At 40.9% G+C, this 21,871-nt stretch overlaps 3 protein-coding genes and 1 long non-coding RNA gene across 5 annotated transcripts; all 4 read left to right on the forward strand.

Moving 5' to 3' along the window:
• Positions 1-920: 920 nt before the first annotated feature.
• On the forward strand, positions 921-1,913 carry LOC308461848 (olfactory receptor 14I1-like; the record flags this gene model as incomplete). Its single annotated transcript, XM_080979013.1, has 1 exon — positions 921-1,913. One exon carries the CDS (start codon positions 921-923, stop codon positions 1,911-1,913), a length of 993 nt encoding a protein of 330 aa, XP_080835139.1.
• A 3,937-nt stretch (positions 1,914-5,850) lies between these two features.
• Positions 5,851-21,124, forward strand: LOC308461849 (uncharacterized protein; the record flags this gene model as incomplete). Its single annotated transcript, XM_080979014.1, has 3 exons — positions 5,851-6,802; positions 7,684-7,753; positions 20,055-21,124. The coding sequence occupies 3 exons, from the start codon at positions 5,851-5,853 to the stop codon at positions 21,007-21,009; spliced, it is 1,977 nt and encodes a 658-aa protein (XP_080835140.1). The 3' UTR covers positions 21,010-21,124.
• LOC308461537 (olfactory receptor 14A16-like) lies at positions 10,820-12,496 on the forward strand. Its single transcript, XM_080978534.1, has one exon. The coding sequence runs from the start codon at positions 11,354-11,356 to the stop codon at positions 12,287-12,289; it is 936 nt and encodes a 311-aa protein (XP_080834660.1). The 5' UTR covers positions 10,820-11,353; the 3' UTR covers positions 12,290-12,496.
• Positions 15,022-19,426, forward strand: LOC308461574. Of its 2 annotated transcripts, none has more exons than XR_013978905.1 (3): positions 15,022-16,960; positions 18,661-18,811; positions 19,213-19,426. It is a non-coding gene; the product is annotated as an uncharacterized lncRNA (long non-coding RNA). The 2 variants fall into 2 exon arrangements; XR_013978906.1 differs by having other exon boundaries at positions 15,024-16,960; positions 18,661-18,761.
• Positions 21,125-21,871: the final 747 nt, after the last annotated feature.

Below are 21,871 nucleotides of genomic sequence, written 5' to 3' on the forward strand. Positions count from 1 at the left end.
CACAGATACAATGTGTGATGCCACCTGTAGGCTGCAATGCATTTATTAACAGGCTCTGTTGGGGGATAAGTGAGCTTCTGAGGATTTCAGTAGGGCAAATTGAACACATGACATATCATCGGGGTTAACCTGAATGTTCCCTCAACCTGTTCAGTACCTATTCATATTTTGCAACCTCATGTCATCCAACTGAAAGGTAAAAATTAAGCAGTTCATAATTCTTGCCTTCCTTGTTCCTGTCTGCACTTAACCAATGAGTGCCTTTCGCTCTCACAATCAAAATAGTTCATGTATTTTTCTTGACATTTCTTTCCATTTCTATTAAAATAGAGGGGTGGGGCATGGGGCACTGAATTTTATTTCCATGCGAGGACAGGATGAATGTTGCCATTTGATTCACACAGTTCCTAGACCCCTGCCTCCTACTCCAAATATGTGATGAGAATTGATAGCAGTTATTTGTGTCTGGGGAAGGAAAAGTAGGACCTTCTAATCTAATGTGTCCATCCCCAATCAATACTACCACAGCATGATAAACTGCTCTTCACTGAGCACTATGTGTGTGCCATGAGATTCAAAGAATTTAACTTCTATTGTAGTTCTAATGATTTGAGAGACGGGTATATTGGATAAGCTTGGTATGGGGAGAGCGGGCAGCACTATGCTGTTCTCTGGTATTAAGAGATGATGAAACTTATCTCTCTCCCCCCTTAAAACTTTAAATCCATTCAGTTATTGTTAATGGGGAGGAAATAGGCGGTGGGGGGCAACACCCATGTCAAAATTATGACATTTTCTTCACCCCAGATCAAAAGTAGCCTTTTTAAGGGGGGTATATGAGTAACAAAAAGAGAATTCTGCCTTACTAACTTTGGTTATGCTGCCTGTTTTTTTGTAGGGCAAAATGTATTAAGGACAAAATGTCCAATGAAAGCACCATTACAGAATTCCTCCTCCTAGGTTTCTCTGAAGTTCGGGAGATACAGCTTGTATATTTTGTGATTTTTCTACTGATCTATATGGCAGCATTGCTAGGGAACATCCTCATCCTTGTGGCTGTGGTCACAGATCCCCATCTTCACAATCCCATGTACTTCTTCCTGGCAAATTTGTCTGTTATGGACCTTGGGTACATCTCAGTCACAATACTAAAAGCCATGGCTAACTGTCTCATGAACACCAGGTTGATATCTTATTCTGAGTGCATCGCTCAAGTCTTCTTTCTCTTTTTCTTCATGGCATCAGACTTTTTCCTCCTCACAGTCATGGCGTATGACCGGTATGTTGCCATTTGTGACCCATTGCATTATGAAACAGTAGTGAATAAGGAAGCCTGCATCCAAATGGTGACTAGTACATGGATCAGTGGTCTCCTTTATGCAACATTACACACTGGAGCCACCTTCGCTGTTCCTTTCTGTTCCAACACCATCAATCAGTTCTTCTGTGAGATACCTCAACTACTTAAGCTCTCTTGTTCTGACTTGTACCTTGTTGAAGCTGTGGCTCTGGGCTTGAGTGCATGTCTAGGACTCGGCTGCTTCAGTTTCATAGTTGTGTCCTATGTGGAGATCTTCAAAACAGTGTTCAGAATTCCTTCGGCACAGAGTAGAGACAAAGCCTTCTCTACTTGCATTCCTCATCTCAGCGTTGTTTCCTTATTTCTTTTCACTGGCATCTTCGCTAACCTAAAACCAACTTCCAACTCCCTGGCGGGTCTGGACAGTTTAGTTGCCATGGCTTACTGTGTCCTTCCCCCACTGATGAATCCAATAATTTATAGCATGAGAAACAAGGAGATCAAAGCAGTGTTGTGGAAAATCTATGGCAGATCCTGGAAAAAGCATACCAAAGGAAAATGTGGCTGTATAGGTCTGTGGCATAATATGCAAACAGGAACATCTACTCCCTGAGTCAGATATGGAAGTTTCTGACTGGCACATAATACACAAGATGATTTGAAGTAGGGGCGCCACATACAGGGACTGGAAGGGGCTTTGGCCCCCTCAATATTGGTATGCAGGGGGCTGAGCCCTGCAATATTGAGGGGGCAACCATCCTCCGCCACCACCGGGTGCCCTCCGAGTGCCCCTGCCCTCACCCAGGAGCCAGGCAGGGACTGAGATGAACAAAGGGCACAGATCACCCTCCATGCATCCTGCCTCCTCCCAGCGCCATCATGTGACGCATCAATATGGGGGGCAAGTCAGCTCCCATGATTTAAAGTGTACCTACCCATGTTCTTATGTCTTCATTATGACCCTGTTCTGTTCTGTGTCCCATTGCTTTCTTTTTTTTAATAAAGTGGGTAGACACATACAATTGTGTAATGTTGACTAAACTAGACTAGATCATGGTGTTACTGGTAGGTTCTTTGGGCTTCATCTCTGCTTGTCTTTAGATGTAAGGCTAAGATAATGACATTTCAGCATGCATATGAAATGGATCCCACAGGGATGATCTGGGCTTTTTAAATGCTTTTTCCTGGTTATTGCTGCTGAGGCTGCATGTGGCGTATGAAAAGAGATAAAGAGATACAGTTTCTATTGACTTGTTCCTAGAACAGATTTTTTTAAACCTTTAGTTAATTATATTTACTATAAATTCAGTTGTCTTGAAGGTTATGACTGTGGATAGAAAGTCAGAATTATTCTTATTTTATTTTTAAAAATCCTATAGTGCAAATAAAAGCCTTTGGCAACTAATTTTTGATAACTATTTTGATTCATTCATCAGAGTCATTGTTACTTGAATTCAATGACCATTACTTTGTTGGGTTAGTAACAACAAGTTTTGCTTTAAATATGTGAGTGGGTTGCACTTCCAATTCCAGCAATGAAAGTCAAAGTACAGTTTTCCATGCCAGACATTAATGCTTCGAACGTAAAAGCGACTCCTTAGCGGTTTGTGAATGAAATAAAAGCTGATGTGAAATGCTCTTCCAAAATCTCCTGTGCTGTTTGTGGCTGATTATTGGTAACAAAATAACCTGTGATGGGAGGGAGAGAAGGGGCTGCAATTATCCAACACACTTCTCAGAAATCTATCATATGTGAAATTTCTGCTCATTTAATGCTGAATAAAATTGCTGTGTTGGTAGTTCACATCAAAAGATCATGGAAGCAATTGGCAAAGGAGTGAGGACTGGAAAAAGTAGGGACAAGCCCATTGATAAATTCAACAACATGATTCAATATTTAAGACCGATCGACCGATCCTTCTTGCAATGAGGTTTCCAAATGCAAGAAGTGCTCACAAAATGTATTTATGTACAAAGTCGACGTTTAATAGGGAAATTAATTGTAAAGAATTGAAAATGTAAAGAATTGAAAAATGTGTATTTTACAGGAGGAGTGTGCTCAGAAAGTGTAAAAAATGGGTGCAATTTAAATGCAGAGATTGTTAATCATTTCAAAATGAACAGGGTTTGTGTTTCCTTTGGAATGAGGTACAGCAGAGGCTATTCCAGGAAATAAAAGCCTTGCTTAGGTTTTAACATTTGCCAGATCCAGCGATTAGAAGGGGATCTAGGAATTAAAATGAAACTCATAACAGTATTGTTTCTCAAACCAGCTTCATTCCAGCTAGAGTCCTTCAGCCTTTCCTAATTCATCTCCACCATAGGTGTGAACACCTAACACACCCACATCCTATTTCAAAGCATAACATTTTGCTTTGGATCCATCCCAAGTTTCTTTAAACAGAATTATTGTTCCAGTTCATAATCATAGACCTGTTTCAGATGGTTTGCTCCCAATATTTACTTTTTGTCATTATATCCCAGCTTTCCTCCAAGGAACTGAAGGTCACCTTCCCAAGTCTAACCTCCAGACAGCTCGGTAAGTTAGCTTAGCCTGAGAAAATTGGTGAAAGGTCACCCAGTTATCTTAATGGCTGAACAGAGATTTGAACCTGGGTTCCCTAGTCCTAGTCCAACACTCTAAGCACAACACTATACTGGCTCAGAATAGTCAGAATAATTTACTTATGTTAATCAGATTCAGTACTTCATTCGAGTTGCAGCTTGACATCTTGGTCAATAAAAAAGATATAACAACCAAGCAGATTTTGAAATCAGTTTCCCATTCTGTCTCCATTCATCAGCAAGTCACTCTTAAGCATCCTTTACATAAGACTGGAGTTAAGGGTCAGTGGTTTAAAGATAGAGGGGAAATAATGGTAGGAAATATAGACAATTGCATCACTTGTTTTGTAAATTAGGATTTGCAAGTCCGCATGGTGATGTTCTCCAAGGAGTGATTCTTTGAAACACTACAGAAAGCAGAGAGGCTCAATTGAATCCTCTTTGTCACAAACTATAAATCATTTGCTAAAGACCACACTTCAGCATTTTGGAACTTTCTTCTTCCAGACAAAGACAGAGGTGAGTAGAATCCTATTAGTTCATCCTCAGTGCAGACTAGGGCTTGGAAGGTGCTTATATTTCACTTATGAAAAGATCTCAAATGTTTAATACAGCAGTAAGGTTAATGCAAACATAATTTTTCTCTGATAAAAAGTGATTACATTTATAGGTAAGAGAAGAGAATAATGTGTTGTTTCAAAATTCTCGTGACTGGGCTTAAAAGCTTCATGATTTTTCATTAATGCTAGGAAGTGTGTAGTTTGCATTTTTAAAAAGAAAGTTAAAGCATTGGGTTAGCAAAAATACCAAAACATCAAGTGTAAAGTTCCTTTATGCAACCACACTCCAAGGAGATTTTTTAAATTTCTTTACATCTAGTGCTCATATTTCAGTTCTGAAAAGACCATAAAATGTTTAATACAGCAGTAGGATAAATGAAGACATGATTATTCTATGAAAAAATAGGTAGTATTTATAGGTAAGAGAAGATAATACAGTGGTGTTTCAAAATTCTGGTGATTGGTCTTAAATTCTGAATGCTCACCAAAGCCAAATTATTTTTCATTAATGCTAGGTGGTATGTGATTTGCTTTTTTAAATAAAGAAGCAGCATTATGGTTCGCAAAAAACAAACAAACCCACCATAGTAAATGTCCTTTATGCAACCAAACCAATGTGAATCTGCTTATTTACATCTAATAGCAAGGTAAGCTGTAGTTTCTATTTGATTCTACTTTCTCAATCTTGATTCAACATGAAACCAAGATGGGTCTTTGCAGAGATGCTCCCCATGCTCCTTTTCAACTCTAAAATTCTATTAGTACTGGGGAGAATGAATGGTGTCAGTTGAATGTCTACTGCTGGCATAACCCATTACCTCATATTGGGATAGGGGGCAAACCCCACATACAATTGCCTGCATGTTTCCTCATCCAACAGACTTTCATTAACTCCTTTCTAATTTTAAACATTTAGCAGCACACCTCTGCTGGTGCTGCTAAAACACAATAACAGAGCTGCTCTTCAAGAAATTGTTTAAAGAAATACTAAAGAATTAAGGTGGCCAACCAGTCTACAGTGAGAGAATTTCTTCTGATGGGGTTTTCCAGTGACCGAGAAGAAGATTTTTTTTTTTTTACTTTGTGATATTTCTCTCCATTTATTTAACAGCCTTAGAGGGGAATTTCCTAATCACCATTGCTGTTGCCCTGAACCACAAACTCCACACTCCTATGTACTTCTTTCTGGTCAACCTACAATAACCAGACATTTGCTATATCTCAACCACTACCCCCAAATCCATTTCTATTAAAATAGAAGGGTGGGGTGGGGGGTGGAGCAATGAATTTTTTTGTATGTGAGGAATGTGTACTTTAAAAGTAGCCTTTTAAAAGGGTGCATATGAGTAAGAAAAAAGAATTCCGCCTTACTAACTTTGGTTATGCTGCCTGTTTTTTTGTAGGGCAAAATGTATTAAGGACAAAATGTCCAATGAAAGCACCATTACAGAATTCCTCCTCCTAGGTTTCTCTGAAGTTCGGGAGATACAGCTTGTATATTTTGTGATTTTTCTACTGATCTATATGGCAGCATTGCTAGGGAACATCCTCATCCTTGTGGCTGTGGTCACAGATCCCCATCTTCACAATCCCATGTACTTCTTCCTGGCAAATTTGTCTGTTATGGACCTTGGGTACATCTCAGTCACAATACTAAAAGCCATGGCTAACTGTCTCATGAACACCAGGTTGATATCTTATTCTGAGTGCATCGCTCAAGTCTTCTTTCTCTTTTTCTTCATGGCATCAGACTTTTTCCTCCTCACAGTCATGGCGTATGACCGGTATGTTGCCATTTGTGACCCATTGCATTATGAAACAGTAGTGAATAAGGAAGCCTGCATCCAAATGGTGACTAGTACATGGATCAGTGGTCTCCTTTTCGCAACATTACACACTGGAGCCACCTTCGCTGTTCCTTTCTGTTCCAACATCATCAATCAGTTCTTCTGTGAGATACCTCAACTACTTAAGCTCTCTTGTTCTGACTTGTACCTTGTTGAAGCTGTGGCTCTGGGCTTGAGTGCATGTCTAGGACTCGGCTGCTTCAGTTTCATAGTTGTGTCCTATGTGGAGATCTTCAAAACAGTGTTCAGAATTCCTTCGGCACAGAGTAGAGACAAAGCCTTCTCTACCTGCATTCCTCATCTCAGCGTTGTCTCCTTATTTACTTTCACTGGCATCTTCGCCAACCTAAAACTAACTTCCAAATCTGTGGTGGGTCTCGACAGTTCAGTTGCCATGGCTTACTGTGTTCTTCCCCCACTGATGAATCCAATAATTTATAGCATGAGAAACAAGGAGATCAAAGCAGTGTTGTGGAAAATCTATGGCAGATCCTGGAAAAAGCATACCAAAGGAAAATGTGGCTGTATAGGTCTGTGGGATAACTTGCAAACAGGAACATCTACTCCCTGAGTCAGATATGGAAGTTTCTGACTGGCACATAATACACAAGATGATTTGAAGCAGGAGCGCCACATATAGGGACCGGAAGGGGCTTTGGCCCCCTCAATATTGGTGGGCAGAGGGCTGAGCCCTGCAGTATTGAGGGGGCAACCAGTCTCCACCACCACCGGGTGTCCTCCAAGTGCCCCTGCCCTCACCCGGGAGCCAGGCGGGGGCTGAGATGAACAAAGGGCACAGATCACCCTCCATGCATCCTTCCTCCTCCCAGCGCCATCATGTAATGCATCACATGAGTGGGCTCCCTCAGTGTGGGGCAATTCAGCTCCCCTGATTTGAAGTATACCTACCCATGTTCTTATGTCTTAATCTATGACCCTGTTCTGCTCTGTGTCCCATTGTTTTTTGTTTTTTTATTAAAGTGGGCAGACACGTACAATTGTGTAATTGTGACTAACCTAGACTAGATCATGGTGTTACTGGTAGGTTCTTTTGGATTCATCTCTGCTTGTCTTTAGATGTAAGGCTAAGATAATGACATTTCAGCATGCATATGAAATGGATCCCACAGGAATGATCTGGGCTCTTTTTTATGCATTTCCTGGTTATTGCTGCTGAGGCTGTGTGTGGTGTATGAAAAGAGATAAAGAGATACAATTTCTATTGACTTGTTCCTAGTACAGATTTTTTAAACCTTTATTTCATTATATTTACTATAAATTCAGTTGTCTTGAAGGTTATGACTGTGGATAGAAAGTCAGAAATATTCTTATTTTATTTTTAAAAAACCTATAGTACAAATAAAAGTCTTTGGCAACTAATTTTTGATAACTATTTTGATTCATTCATCAGAGTCATTGTTACTTGAATTCATTGACCATTACTTTGTTGGGTTAGTAACAGCAAGTTTTGCTTTAAATATGTGAGTGGGTTGCACTTCCAATTCCAGCAATGAAAGTCAACGTACAGTTTTCCATGCTAGACATTAATGCTTCGAACATAAAAGAGACTCCTTAGCAGCTGGTGAATGAAATAAAAGCTGATGTGAAATGCTCTTCCAAAATCTCTTATGCTGTTTGTGGGTGCTTATTTGTAACATAAATAACCTGTGATGGGAGGGAGAGAAGGGGCTGAAATTATCTAACACGCTTCTCACAAAATGATCATATGTGAAATTTCTGCTCATTTAATGTTGAATAAAATTCCTGTGTTGGTAGTTCACATCAAAAGATCATGCTTCACTTCCTGTTTCCGGCGGTGGAAAATGGCTGATCCCACACAATCGGACTTCAGCCGTTCCGATAATTCAGGGCTGATATGGGGGTAATTAGCCCTGGCAGCCTCCCCAGGACAGGAGAGGACTGTCTCAACGACCCGCGGTTTGCCCCAGATTGCCGATGTGGCAGACGGCAGGGGCACTGGGTCACGGAGCTAGGGACAGCTGACACTCCTGCGACGCCACCCCATAGCCGGACGCATCTGTTTGGGAAAATATAAAGATTTGGAAAACAAACAGACACGCTCTGAATTGAAGAAGCTGGAAAAAACCTGCAGTATGTACAGTCTCTGGTGCAAAAGATCGAACTTCAAAGAGATCCACATCATGACGTTTGGAATGTGGAGGGGCTTGGTATGTAAAAAAAAAACATTCTTTTATCCTTAACATCAACAATCCGTAATGCATGCCAAGTCTCATTAAGAACTTTAATTGCTCTTCAAAAAGTGAGTACAGATGGACTTTCATATATAATTGGGATCTACTCGCAGCCACTTCTCTTCTAAGACTGGAAATGTCTGTTAAAGACGAAAACAAAGGACAAAGGACAAAATGGCGTCTCCCACCACGTCGTTATTGAATATCTGAAATACTTCCCTGATTAAGAGAAACAGGAGCTAACGGATGGTTGGTTATAAAGACTGGAAACAATATTACATATACAACTGTTTGCAAAAAGATGTGTTTTTTTTTATTACGAGCAAGAGAGAGGGCTAAATGGATGTCTGGCAGCCCCCCTCTAGGGCCTGGAGGGGGGACTGGGAAGATTCCAAAGGCCAATTGCTAACTGTCTGATATATGGCTACATTGCAAACAGTCTGCTTAAGATAAATCAACAAGGAGGGTACACATCAAAAGATCATGGAAGCAATCGTCAAAGTAGTGAAGACTGGAAAAAGTAGGGACAAGCCCACTGATAACTTCAACAACTTGACTCAATACTTAAGACTGATCCACAATTGTGTCCAACACTGGCATTTGCAATGAGGTTTCCAAATGCAAAAAGACCTCACAAAATATATTTATGTACAAAGTGGACGTTTAATAGGGAAATTAATTGTAAAGAATTGAAAATGTAAAGAATTGAAAAATGTGTATTTTACAGGAGAAGTGCGTTCAGAAAGTGTAAAAAATGGATGCAATTTAAATTCAGAGATTGTTAATCATTTCAAAATGAACAGTGTTTGTGTTTCCTTTGGAATGAAGTACAGCAGAGGCTATTCCAGGAATGAAAATCCTTGCTCAGATTTTAACACTTGCCAGATCCTGTGATTTGATGGGGGGTCTAGGAATACAGATGAAACAGTAACAGTATTGTTTCTCAAACCAGCTTCACTCCTGCAAGAGTCCTTCAGCCTTTCCTAATTCATCTCCAGCCGAGGTGTGAACACCTAACGCACCAACATCCTATTTCAAAGCATAACATTTTGCTTTGGATCCTTCCCAAGTTTCTTTAACCAAATCTATTGCTCCAGTTTAAAATCATAGACCTGTCTCAGATGGTTTGCTCTCAATATTTACTTATTGTCATTATATCCCCCCTTTCCTCCAAGGAGCTGGAGGTCATCCTTCCCAAGTTTAACCTCATGACAGTTCTGTAAGGTAGCTTAGCCTGAGAAAATTGGCGCAAGGTCACCCAGTTATCTTAATGGCTGAACAGAGATTTGAACCTGGGTTCCCTAGTCCTAGTCCAACACTCCAAGCTCTACACTATACCGGCTCAGAATAGTCAGAATAATTTACTTATGTTAATCAGATTCAGTACTTAATTTGAGCTGCAGCATGACATTTTGATCAATAAAAAAGATATAACCACCATGTAGGTTTTGAAATCGGTTTCCCATTCAGTCTGCATTCAGTCAGCACTTCACTCTTAAGCATCCCTTACATAAGACTGAAGTTAAGGGTCAGTGGTTTAAAGATAGAGGGGAAATATTTCTAGGAAATATAGAAAATTGCATCACTTGTTTTGTAAATCAGGATTTGCAAATCCTCATGGTGATGTTCTCCAAGGAGTGATTCTTTGAAACACTACAGAAAGCAGGGAGGCTCAATTGATTCCTCTTTGTCACAAACTATAAATCATCTACTAAAGACCACACTTCAACATTTTGACAGTTTCTTCTTCCAGACAAAGAGAGAGGTGAGTAGAATCCTATTAGTTCATCCTCAGTGCAGACTAGGACTTGAAAGGTGTTCATATTTCAGTTATGAAAAGACTGTAAAAGGTTTAATACAGCAGTAGGATTAATAAAGAAAACATTATTCTATGAAAAAATAGGTAGTATTTATAGGTAGGAGAAGATAATAAAGTGGTGTTTCAAAATTCTGGCGTTTCGGCTGATTATCTCATATTAAGAAAGGAGGCAAGCCCTACATACAATTGTCTGCATGTTTCAAAATTCTGGTGATTGGGCTTAAAAGCCTCATGATTTTTCATTAATGTTAGGAGGTGTGTGAAAGCATTATGGTTAGCAAAAATACCAAAACATCAAGTGTAAAGTTCCCTTACGCAACCACACTCCAAGGAGGATTTTTAAATTTATTTACATCTAGTGCTCATATTTCTAGTTCTGAAAAGACCACAAAACGTTTAATACAGTAGTAGGATTAATGAAAATATGATTATTCTATGAAAAGATAGGTAGTATTTATAGGTAAGAGAAGGTAAAACAGTGGTATTTCCAAATACTGGTGATTGGTCTTAAACTCTGAACGCTCATCAAAGCCAAATTATTTTTCATTAATGCTAGTTGGTATGTGGTTTGCATTTTTAAAAATAAAGTAGAAGCATTATGGTTGGCAAAAAACAAACAAAAACACCATCATTAAGATCCTTTATGCAAACAAACAAATGAGAATCTGCTTATTTACATCTAATAGCAAGGTTGCTCTGATAAGCTGTAGTGTGTATTTGATTCTACTTTCTCAATCTTGATTCAACATGAAACCAAGTTGGGTCTTTGCTGAGATGCTTCCCATGCTCCTTTTCACCTCTAAAATTCTCTTAGTACCGGGGAGAATGAATGGTGTTAGTTGAATGTCTACTGCTGGCATCACCCATTACCTCATATTGGGTTAGGGAGCAAACCCCACATACAATTGCCTGCATGTTTCCTCATCCAACAGACTTTCATTAAATCCTTTCTAATTTTAGGTGTTACAAACACCTCTGCTGGTGCTGCTAAAACACAATAACAGAGCTACTCTTCAAGAAATTGTTTTAAGAAATACTAAAGAATTAAGATGGCCAACCAATCTACAGTGACAGAATTTCTTCTGATGGGGTTTTCCAGTAATCGAGAAGAACAATTGTTTTACTTTGTGATATTTCTCTCCATTTATTTAACAGCCTTAGTGGGGAATTTCCTAATCACTATTGCTGTTGCCCTGAACCACAAACTGCACACTCCTATGTACTTCTTTCTGGTCAACCTATCATTATCAGACATTTGCTACATCTCAGCCACTATCCCCAAATCCATCGCTGCTTCTTTGTCAGATGACAAAAAGATTTCTTTTGCTGGCTGTGTCGCACAGGTTTTCTTAGTTTTCACTTTTGCAGGTTCTGAGCTTGCCTTGCTCACAATCATGGCTTATGATCGCTATGTTGCAATCTGCCATCCTTTACAGTATGAGCTAATCATGAACTGGGATGCCTGCATCCAAACGGCAGCTGCTTCCTGGATCAGCAGCTCAATCCATTCATCATTACATACCATTATCACTTTCAGGCTACATTTCTGTGGGTCTAATATTATTGGGCAGTATTTCTGTGATGTCCCTCAGTTGCTTAAGATTTCTTGTACTGACCCAAAGGTTAACCAAATTTTGATCTTTGCCATTGGGTTTATTGTAGATTCATTTTGTGGAGGGTTCATCTTTATTTCCTATGGCTATATCTTCTCTGCTGTGCTGAGAATCCCTTCTGTTCAGGGCAGATATAAAGCTTTCTCTACCTGCATCCCCCACCTGATTGTCTTTTCTTTATTTATGAGCACAGCTGTGTTTTCATACATGAGACCTAAAGCACTTTCTTCTACAACAATGGATTTGCTCTCTGCTTTATTGTATAATGTTTTGCCACCACTAATGAATCCGGTTATTTATAGCTTTAGGAAGAAAGACATCCAAGAGGCCGTGTTGAAAATACCGAAAAGAATTAGAAGTCTCCTGGCATGATTGCTTGCATTGTGTCTCATACACATCACAATTCCTGTGCTTTGCATAACAATGCAAATGCCATTGAAAATGGTATAATAATGTATTATACTGCATAATAGTGCTTTGCAAATAGATGTGTATTGGGCAAATTTGCATATAAAATGTATATACCGTATTTTTCGCTCTATAGGACGCACTTTTTCCCCTCCAAAAATGAAGGGGAAATGTGTGTGCGTCTTATGGAGCGAATGCAGGCTTTTGCCGAAGCCTGGAGAGCGAGAGGGGTTGGTGCACACTGACCCCTCTCGTTCTCCAGGCTTCAGGAAGCTATCCGCAAGCCTACGGAGCCCAGCGGGAACTCCCGTAGGGCTCCGAAGGCTTGCGGATACATGCCTGCAGCCCAAAGCCCAGGGAGCGTGGCACTGTGCACCCCGGGCTTCGGGCAGCTATCCGCAGGCTTGCGGATAGGTGCTTGCAGCCCGAAGTCCGGGGAGCGCGGCACTGCACACCCTGGGCTTTCGGCAGCTATCCACAAGCCTGCAGAGCCCGGCGGGAGTTCCCTCCGGGTGCCGCAGGCTTGCAGATAGCTGCCCTAAGCCCGTGGTGTGCAGCAGGCTACAGCGCTGCGCTCCCCAGGTCCTCAGATAGCAGCAAGCTCTGGGAGGAATGGCGAGGTTGAGCGCAACCTCGCCTTCACTCCCGGACCCCCAGCCCCGAGGCTAAAAACGAAGCCAAGACAGCTAGCGGGATCCATCCCGCTCGCTGTCATAGCTTCTTTGGGGCCCGGGGGAAAAATAAAGGTTTTTTTTTCTTTATTCCCCCCACCCCCCCAAAAAAATAGGTGCCCCCTATGATCCGGTGCACCCTATAGAGTGAAAAATACGGTATTAGGAAAGTTTCACACATGATGTTTCACGCATGAGTGCTCAAGTTGTGTCTCGCACATATCACAATTTTTGTGTGGAAATTTCTAGTGCCCACTTTTGAGTGATGCCCTCCTCTTCCAGCCCATCTCCTGTTGTTCAGAATGTACTCAGGTAAAGAGTGAATAAAAATGCATTTATTATTAAAAATAGTAATAGTGCTTCGTAAAAAGATGTGTATTGGGCCTATTGCAACGAATAGAGCTTGGGAAAGTATATTTTAAATTTAGTGCATGTTATATGAAAATGGATGCTCACATGGTCCTGAAGTGGGCGGTGTTTGCAGCACAGGGCACGACTTCCTCGTCCTCCTGAAGCCACACTGTTCTGCCAACCGTTGCTCGGCTGTCCTGGCCGCCACAGTACTTAATGGTTCCCACCAAACCCGATTCACATTCCGCCTATCTGCAGCAGCCTGCTCCAGAAGAATAAAAGGGTCCCAGAGCTGACACTGGCAGCACAGTTGGCCCAGAGCATCAGGAGCATCGGATCTAGATCCCTTCTTGATCTTTAGCCCACCTGTGGAGGCATCGGTCCTTTGGAGCACCAGTTAGGAACACCCGTTTTCGGCCCACTGCCACTGCCTCCCTAGCCAGCGTCAACCATCTAGAGGCCTCATTGAAGGATCCCCCTTGTGGTGCCTTGCCAGAGCGATGCAGCCTTTTTGAGTATTTTACCTGCGATCTTCGCTTAGCCACGGCTGTTGCCACCTTCTTCCTCCATGTGCCGCTTCTGTGGGAAGAAGCGCATCCAGTATCCTTCCCTTTCTGTGTCACTATCCCATTCTCACGCCAATGCCATTTTGAGGGGGTCATTGGCCCATGTGTCTGAGGCAAGTATGAGCCGCCCTTCTTCCCAGAGAGCAAAGTGTGGCAGCCTTAAAGCTCCCACTGCACGTTGTTGCAGCTCTTCATCCGAGAAAACCCTGTGTGTCATATACTCTCAATTCTATGCCCATGATGCCAGGTTTGCAGGTTCATTTCCTTCAGGGGGCAGCAACACTTCCCTACACTGTAAGGGTATCAACCAGAAAGTTAGCTCATGAAGACTGTGGATGGTTCAGTGGTTAGAGCAGTGTGCTGATAATGCCAAGTTTGCAGGTTCATCTCCTGCAGAGGGCAACAACATAATCCCACATTGCAGGGGGTTGGACTAGATGAACTTCATGTTTGCAGAATACCTTATATATCTGGAACAAATTATGTAGCCACATAGGCACGGCAAGGAATTGCTTGGTTCCATGTGTATGTATGTGTGTATTTATGTATGTATGCATGCATGTGTGTATCGGCATGTATATTTGTGTGTGTGTGTGTGTGTGTGTGTGTGTGTGTAGATATGTATATGTATATGCACATATTCCACGATGAGTTGATTATGGTATTTAAAAAGTCAATCAATCTCTGACTTTTGTCTTCTGGGTTTCTGGGGGTTTACTTGTTATTCTGTCTCTCACAGCTACAATAAACCTACCATTAAAATTATGGACTGATCATTTCTTTGTCAGAGGGCAAATGGACAAATTTAGCAGGGGATCAAATACTTTTTTCATATATATATATATATATATATATATATATATATATATATATGATGTGTGGTAATCTGATGATTTGATAGAAATAAAATTAATCTGATCTGGTCACTTTTTTCTGCAATCGAAATAATGTTTGCTCAAAATAAGCTCGACTGAATTCATTTTGGCTTATTGCTAGATAAATGGGATCTTCCTAACTGAGGGTCTGCCTTGCATGCAGGCCCAAGGTGTGTCTCCTCTACTATCCTTGAGGAGGTGGGAGACTGAGCCCAGCCCACACAATGGCCCCACAATCACACCATGGCCTATTGGCCAATCAGAGATTGGTGGTGTGATTGTGGGGGCATATAAAAGGTGGTGGCACATTTCAGGGGATTCACCTGGCTTCTCTGTCTCCCTTTCACATGGACCACTTCAGATCTTTGGCACTGGACGCACAGCAGTTGCCGGAGCCTTTTCTGGTGTACCTATGGAGCCTTGGAAGTGCATAGTTATGCAGGGAGTAGTCTCTTCCTTGGCCCCCTCCACATTTAAATCTTACAAGAAAACCTGGGCTGATTTTATAACGTTCCGTGTGCAGAATTTATCTATTGCTGTAGATCAACCCTCTTCTACAGATCAGGTTTCACAATACATAGCACACTTATATTAGCTTTGGCATGCAGCTAAGACTCTTAAAATCCAGTCTGCTGCCATTTCTTTTTTTTAGCGAACCCCTGTTTGCCCATGATCTGTGTGCAGCTTTTGTGCTCCGGAAGGCTCTGGAGGGCTGGCGTAGACTTCAACCATCTTCTGGTGTTGGCCGCAGGCCTGTCACCTTTGACCTATTATGTAAAATTCACAAAAAACTAAGATCTGTTTGCTGGTCCCGGTATGAGGCACGGTTGTTCTCTTCCAATTATTCTATCGCAATAGAATGGGTGAGGTTGTTTTTGAGGAGGTCTGTGGGGGAGTTCCTATGGGTCTGCACTTAGAGGACATATCTTTGGGAGAGGCGGAATTGGTGGTCCAGGATAGTCGGTCCAAAATGGACCAAAGGGGTAAGGGGGCCCTGCTTAAGTTGCCTGCAACGGCGCATGTAAAAAACACCAGGAGGTATTTACAGATTAGGCCTCCTGGAATCCTACAGATTCGCCCCTTCTTGATACATGAGGATAGAAACCCTTTAGCAAGGCATCAATTCACTAGGGTTACGTGGAAGGCTATTGCGGCCTGTGGCTTGCCAGCACTGGAATTTGCTGCCCATTCTTTCAGGATTGGCGCCGCTATTACGGCAGTTCATTGGGGCCTTTCAGTGGACAGGATAAAAAACTTGGGCTGGTGGAAGTCCAATGCCTATAAGGGATACATCCAGAAAAGCAAGTAGCATGTTGTCCACCTCCTAACATATTTTGTCTTTTCCTTTTTTTCAGTGTTGCCAGAGTTGCACGTGTGGATTGTGGGTCACAGCATCATGCACTGGGCCAGTGTGCGAGCAGTGGAGACTGGCTTTGGGTGCCAGCTCGGCTTACCTGCTCAAGTCAAGGTTTCCTGGGTGTCCAGATGTGGGATGCACTGGAAAGAAGTTTTACCACTGGTGAAGGCTCAGGTGACCACTTGGGGCCCGCCTTCTGGTTGTGCAGCTGGATGAAAATGACTTGCCACTGCTGAAGGGCATGGACTTGAGGACTTGCATTAAGAAGGACTTGGAGGAGCTGGCAGCAGTGCTCCCAGATACCACAATATTTTGGTCACAGTTCCTGGTGCATCAGGTTTGGCACAATAGTTCATGCCCAGCTGCCACCAACACAACCAGGAAGCATGTTGACCCTGAGGTGTCAAACAAGGTGTTGGCGCTGGGTGGCATAGTGATTCACCACCCTGGTATTACCTTCAGTGATAGAGCCCTGTTTCGGGCTGATAGTATGCATCTTTCTGATGGCGGAAATGATGTGTGGATGGATGAGATTGTTAGAGGTTTGAAGGATTGGTTACAGGATCTGAGGGTATTGGTGCCTCGTGTGGGGCTCGTGTGGCGGTTAGGCATTGGCTTATTGTGATGCGGCGGAAGGGAGGTGTGGCCATCATCATCTACTGGAATACAAGGGTATTCCAGTAAAGGAATCTGTGGGTCTAGATCTCATCCGCAGTCCGCTTGAGGGGTTAGGGCCATGCCAGGACCCAGCAGGAACCCCAGGGTGAGCATCAGTTGGTTGCCATCGACGGAGCTCCTTCCAGATTTCCTGCAAGGTGGGCAGGAGTCAGATATAGTTATTGCCAATGACTAAGCCAATACCAGTCACACTGCTGTAATCAATAAAGTTTTGCCCTAAAGTTTTGCCCATTAACCTTAATCTAAAATTCTGTTCCAGTGTATATTTATTTATCCTTGGGGATGCTCTGGGGTCTTGATGCGCAATTGGGATTAAATGGAAGCCTGAAGATAACTTCCTTTTGAGTTCCTAGCAGAACTGGCCATTACTGGATTATCCTTTGTAAGCAGCAATGTGAGTGAGCAGAGCTCAGGTGTATGCCAGCACCCCATTACGCTGTCTGCTGCTGGCTGATGTCTAAGTTTGAGCAGACCATGTACCTGTCAATCACCTGATCTTTTAATTTAAATTATTATCACTTTGTCTGTGAGAGTTTCCAGTAGGGAACAGACAGACACAACTAAAGAAAGCCTTTCAGGTGCAGGCTTCTTAACTCCTGCTAAGCAGCAGTGATGCAATTGAGTGGAGGTCAATTGAGAGCCACTGCACTACTATAATGTCTATTACTGCCATTGGGTGCACCCAGTTCCCCAACCTTCATATGTAAGCTCTAATGCACATGATGGAAGAGCACCCTTCATATGAAAGACAACCTAAGTTCCTTCAGCTGAACACTTATGGAAGCTCAAAATAGAAGTTGATGATCAGAAACTAGAAGTAGAAGTTCATGATCAGAAAGAAGTTGCCAGTGTTGCAAACAGATGAGGTGGGGGGGGAGGACAATAAAAATAGTTGTGATGTTACGTATATGAAATTTAGGTATGCATGACAAGGAAAAAAATGAAAAAGTATCCTTGCATACTAGAAGTCAATTAATTTTTGGAGCCTTTTTCATCTTCTTTGTACAATATTGTGCCTCAAGGGGCATCCTTCGGCAAATATAAATTAATTCAAGTGGCACCAACATGGGGAGAGCACAAACTTCCCTGGAGCAAAGATTCTCAAGAGATTTTGCAATGACATCTTTGTTTGCATATCTGAGAACAAGTAAATCTGGGGAATGCAGTTTGCTGATATTATACTGATGTGTGTGTTTTGGATTTTTGTTGTCCATGAAACATTGCCACTTCTTTTCATTTACACATTGTGTACATTTCACTGGCAGAAATTAATGAATGAGACAACCTTAGCATACAAGGATTGGGTGGAAATACTCTGATGCGATATCACTATTCTCCTGATCGTCTTGCTTTTCACATATATTGAGGAGCAACTGGGGCAGAACTGGGCTGGCTAGGTTGAGTTTTTCATCTGCTCAGCTCCCTTTGTGTCCTTCGCTTTCTGGATTGATCCAGCAGGCTCTTATATTCTTATGCATATTAAAAGAACTAGTAGGGAAATGGACAACATTTGTTTTGCACAGCATCATGGGACTGGTATGTTCTCCCAAGAGAGAACCAGAAATAGCACAGGAAAGGAGGATGACATCACCTTCTCCACCTCCTCCTGACAAGCCATGTACCTTCAAATAAATATCACCGCCAAGCACATTGGCACTCTAATCTGAGAGAAACAGTGGTGAGTATAATCCTTATTGATCTCTTTAAAGAGAATGAAGGGACTCAAGGATGCTCGAGCTTTCAATTCTGAAAAGATTGCAAAATGACTGATGTAGTAGTTGGTGTAAAATGGACTTCTTATTTTTTTTAAAAAAAATATCATTTCTTTTATATATAGGAGAAGGCAACAGAAAACTTGGAAAAACTGTGCAGAGATATATTTCACACTGGAATATGGACAACTGACATTTGACAACTGACAAGAAATATGATAATGAAGTAAGTTCAAGTGCTACCATAACTCTCTCTTGTTCACAGCAACAATGGTGGTAAGCAGATACTCCGGAATTCTTCAGTAACTATGGCATTTCCGACAATGGGAAGCTTTTAATGATTCAGGGCACAGTCTTTATCTTGTCAGCTCATTAGATTGGCTGGTTAAACAAATTACCTACTGCATATGACAGAAATTAATTGAGAGATGGATGCTTCTGGGTTATCTTTCCCAAAAAAATTAAATGAAATAAATAATAATATATGGTAATACAATCACTAGAATAGAAATTACTTATCCAAATGTAATTTGTTTTGTCTTTTTTGAATAGGATAGAAATTAATATGATTCTGCCTGCACATTGAGAAGTATAGCCATTTTTTGAGTGTTTCCATGGGCCATGTTACTAGAAATAAATAAAATAATGTTTTGGATTTTTTTCAATTCTCCTTGCAGGTTGTTGAAATCTTTGCTGTTTCAGTATTCTAGCAATCAGTCTTCATTCCTGAAACTTAATTCATTCAGGTTGATTCTTCACTGCTCTTAGGTAATATGTGAATTGCTATGCTGTTGTTCAATTGAAAAAAATGGAGAGCACCTTTCAAAACACATACACTTGGATGATAGTTTGTTGTCATATATTTTTGATGGAAAACCTCCAAATATTTGAGAACTGACAATTTTTTATTCCAATATACTTGAAGAAAGCTTCCATTTCCATGTTTTACATTGCTAAAGTATTTAGCAAGAAATAGAAAAGCCTCACTGAGAATACACATAATACAATCTTTCAAAATATCCACAGTGATTTCATTTTTTTGTTTTATATGAAATTTCAGATAAACTTTCTAGAATGGTGGTTCCTTTACCCCATCTAGTTAATTCAGTGTGATCTCTCCCCCCCCCCCAAATGTTACATGTTTCATAAAAATGGTTTATGTACATTTGATGGCAAAATGGAAGACTTCTGTAAAAACTGCACCATTTACATCATGTGACACATGGCTTAGAAAGTATATGTATGTACCCAGTCTCTGTTGCCTTTCCCCCAGTCTTTGAGGGTGGATAAATCATATTAGCTGAAGATATGTGAGTGCACATACTATCCCCATGAGGCTTCATGACATATCAGAATGAAAGAACACATCAGCAGTTAATAGTGTGCATACATGGTTCTTGATGTGGATAAATGTGTTGTTGTGAACTAGCGCAATATCTAAGATGATAATTTAAAAAATTAGAATGTCCAAAAATTGGTAAGCTCCACTAACGCACAACTATTTAACTTCTATCTGCAGAAAGACAGAAATGAGAGAAATGGCTAACCAATCTACTCCAACAGAGTTCCATCTCATGGGGTTTTCTGAAACTCGTGATATGCAGATTTTGCATTCTGCAATATTTCTCTTCATTTACTTAACAGCCTTAGTAGGAAATTCTTTCATCATCACAGCTGTGGCCCTAGACCGCCACCTTCACAGCCCGATGTACTTCTTTTTGATCAACCTGTCATTGCTTGATGTTTGCTCCATTTCCACTACTGTACCCAAATCCATCACCATTTCATTGACAAACAACAACATGATTTCTTTTGCCGGATGTGTTACACAGGTCTTCTTAGTGGTCACATTTGTTGGTGGTGAGCTTGCTTTGCTCACTGTTATGGCTTATGACCGTTTTGTAGCCATCTGTCACCCACTACAATATACCTTAATCATGAATTGGGATGCCTGCATGCAAATGGTAGCTGCTTCCTGGATAAGCAACCTGATTCATGCAGTAGTGGAAACCAGTTTTACTTTCGTGCTAAATTTCTGTGGGACCAATATCATTGGACAATATTTTTGTGACATTCCTCAATTGCAAAAGATTTCTTGCAGTGACACAAACATGAATCAAGTTCTGATTTTTGTCCTTGGGTTTTTTATTGACTCTTTTTGTTTTGCATTTATCTTTGCTTCCTATGGCTACATTTTCGCTGCTGTGCTGAGGATCCCATCAGTCCAAGGCAGATATAAAGCTTTCTCTACCTGTACTCCTCACCTGACTGTCTTTTCTTTATTCATCACCACAGGTGTGTTTTCATACATGAGGCCAAAAGCACTTTCTTCCCCCACAGTGGACTTGGTATCTGCTGTGTTATATACAGTTTTGCCACCAGTTCTTAATCCCATTATTTATAGCCTTAGGAACAAGGACATCCAACTGGCAGTCTGGCAAATACCCAGAAAACTGAAACATCTCATTGCATGATTCATCACTTCCAGATTTTTTGAAAAATGGAAACACTTAATGTATATCTGAGGTTGAATTTAGGAAATTAACTGTATTTCTTCACCTTTGAAATAGAGGATTTCATAATATTAACTATTTATCATATTAAAAGGCTCCTTGCCATTTTCACAAATTTAGTGACAGAGAATATGTCGATCTTATTATTTCTTCAGTTATGGGCCATTATTGCTGCTGCTACAGTGTTGCAGAGAACTATCTTGATTGTATCTTATGTAGACATTTTCGAAAGAATTATGTTTTTGTGTTGTTACTCACAAATCTGACTCTCTTAAAATTGAAGCCCTGGTATTTGCTTTAAGATATGCTTGTCTAGTTTCTCGTTAAACATAGTGAATGTATGACAGAGGGTGCTGTAGATTAACAATACACATAATAAATAGTTATTGGGTGAAAACTGTTACCCCTACAAAGCTGCAATATCCAGATTTCCTGGGGAGGGGGTTGAATGTTAAAGCACTTTGAGAATGCCAAGGTGGGAATGGAGGGAACAGAAGGATCTGTGATTCTCCATCTGGTATATATGCATGTGGGGGCGTGGGGAATGGATTCTTGGACATGGCTTAAGGTAAATAAAAACAACAACCCATAAGCATGCTGGTGGAATGAATTGAAATAGATGTGATGCACAATTTACATTACAAATTCTTTTTTATTAGTTTTTATTGATTTTAACATTTTTATCTTGATCACAGTAACATAATCTCAAATATAAAGACAAACCCAAATACCCCCCTCCCCCCATGACTTCACTCAACTTCCTCTTCTGGTTTGTTGCATATTAATTTCCTTCCTTTTTTTGGTTATATCTTAATACCGTGGT

Source organism: Podarcis pityusensis (genome assembly GCF_964106645.2).
Source record: "Podarcis pityusensis genome assembly, chromosome: 13".
In the NCBI taxonomy this organism is placed as follows: domain Eukaryota; kingdom Metazoa; phylum Chordata; class Lepidosauria; order Squamata; family Lacertidae; genus Podarcis; species Podarcis pityusensis.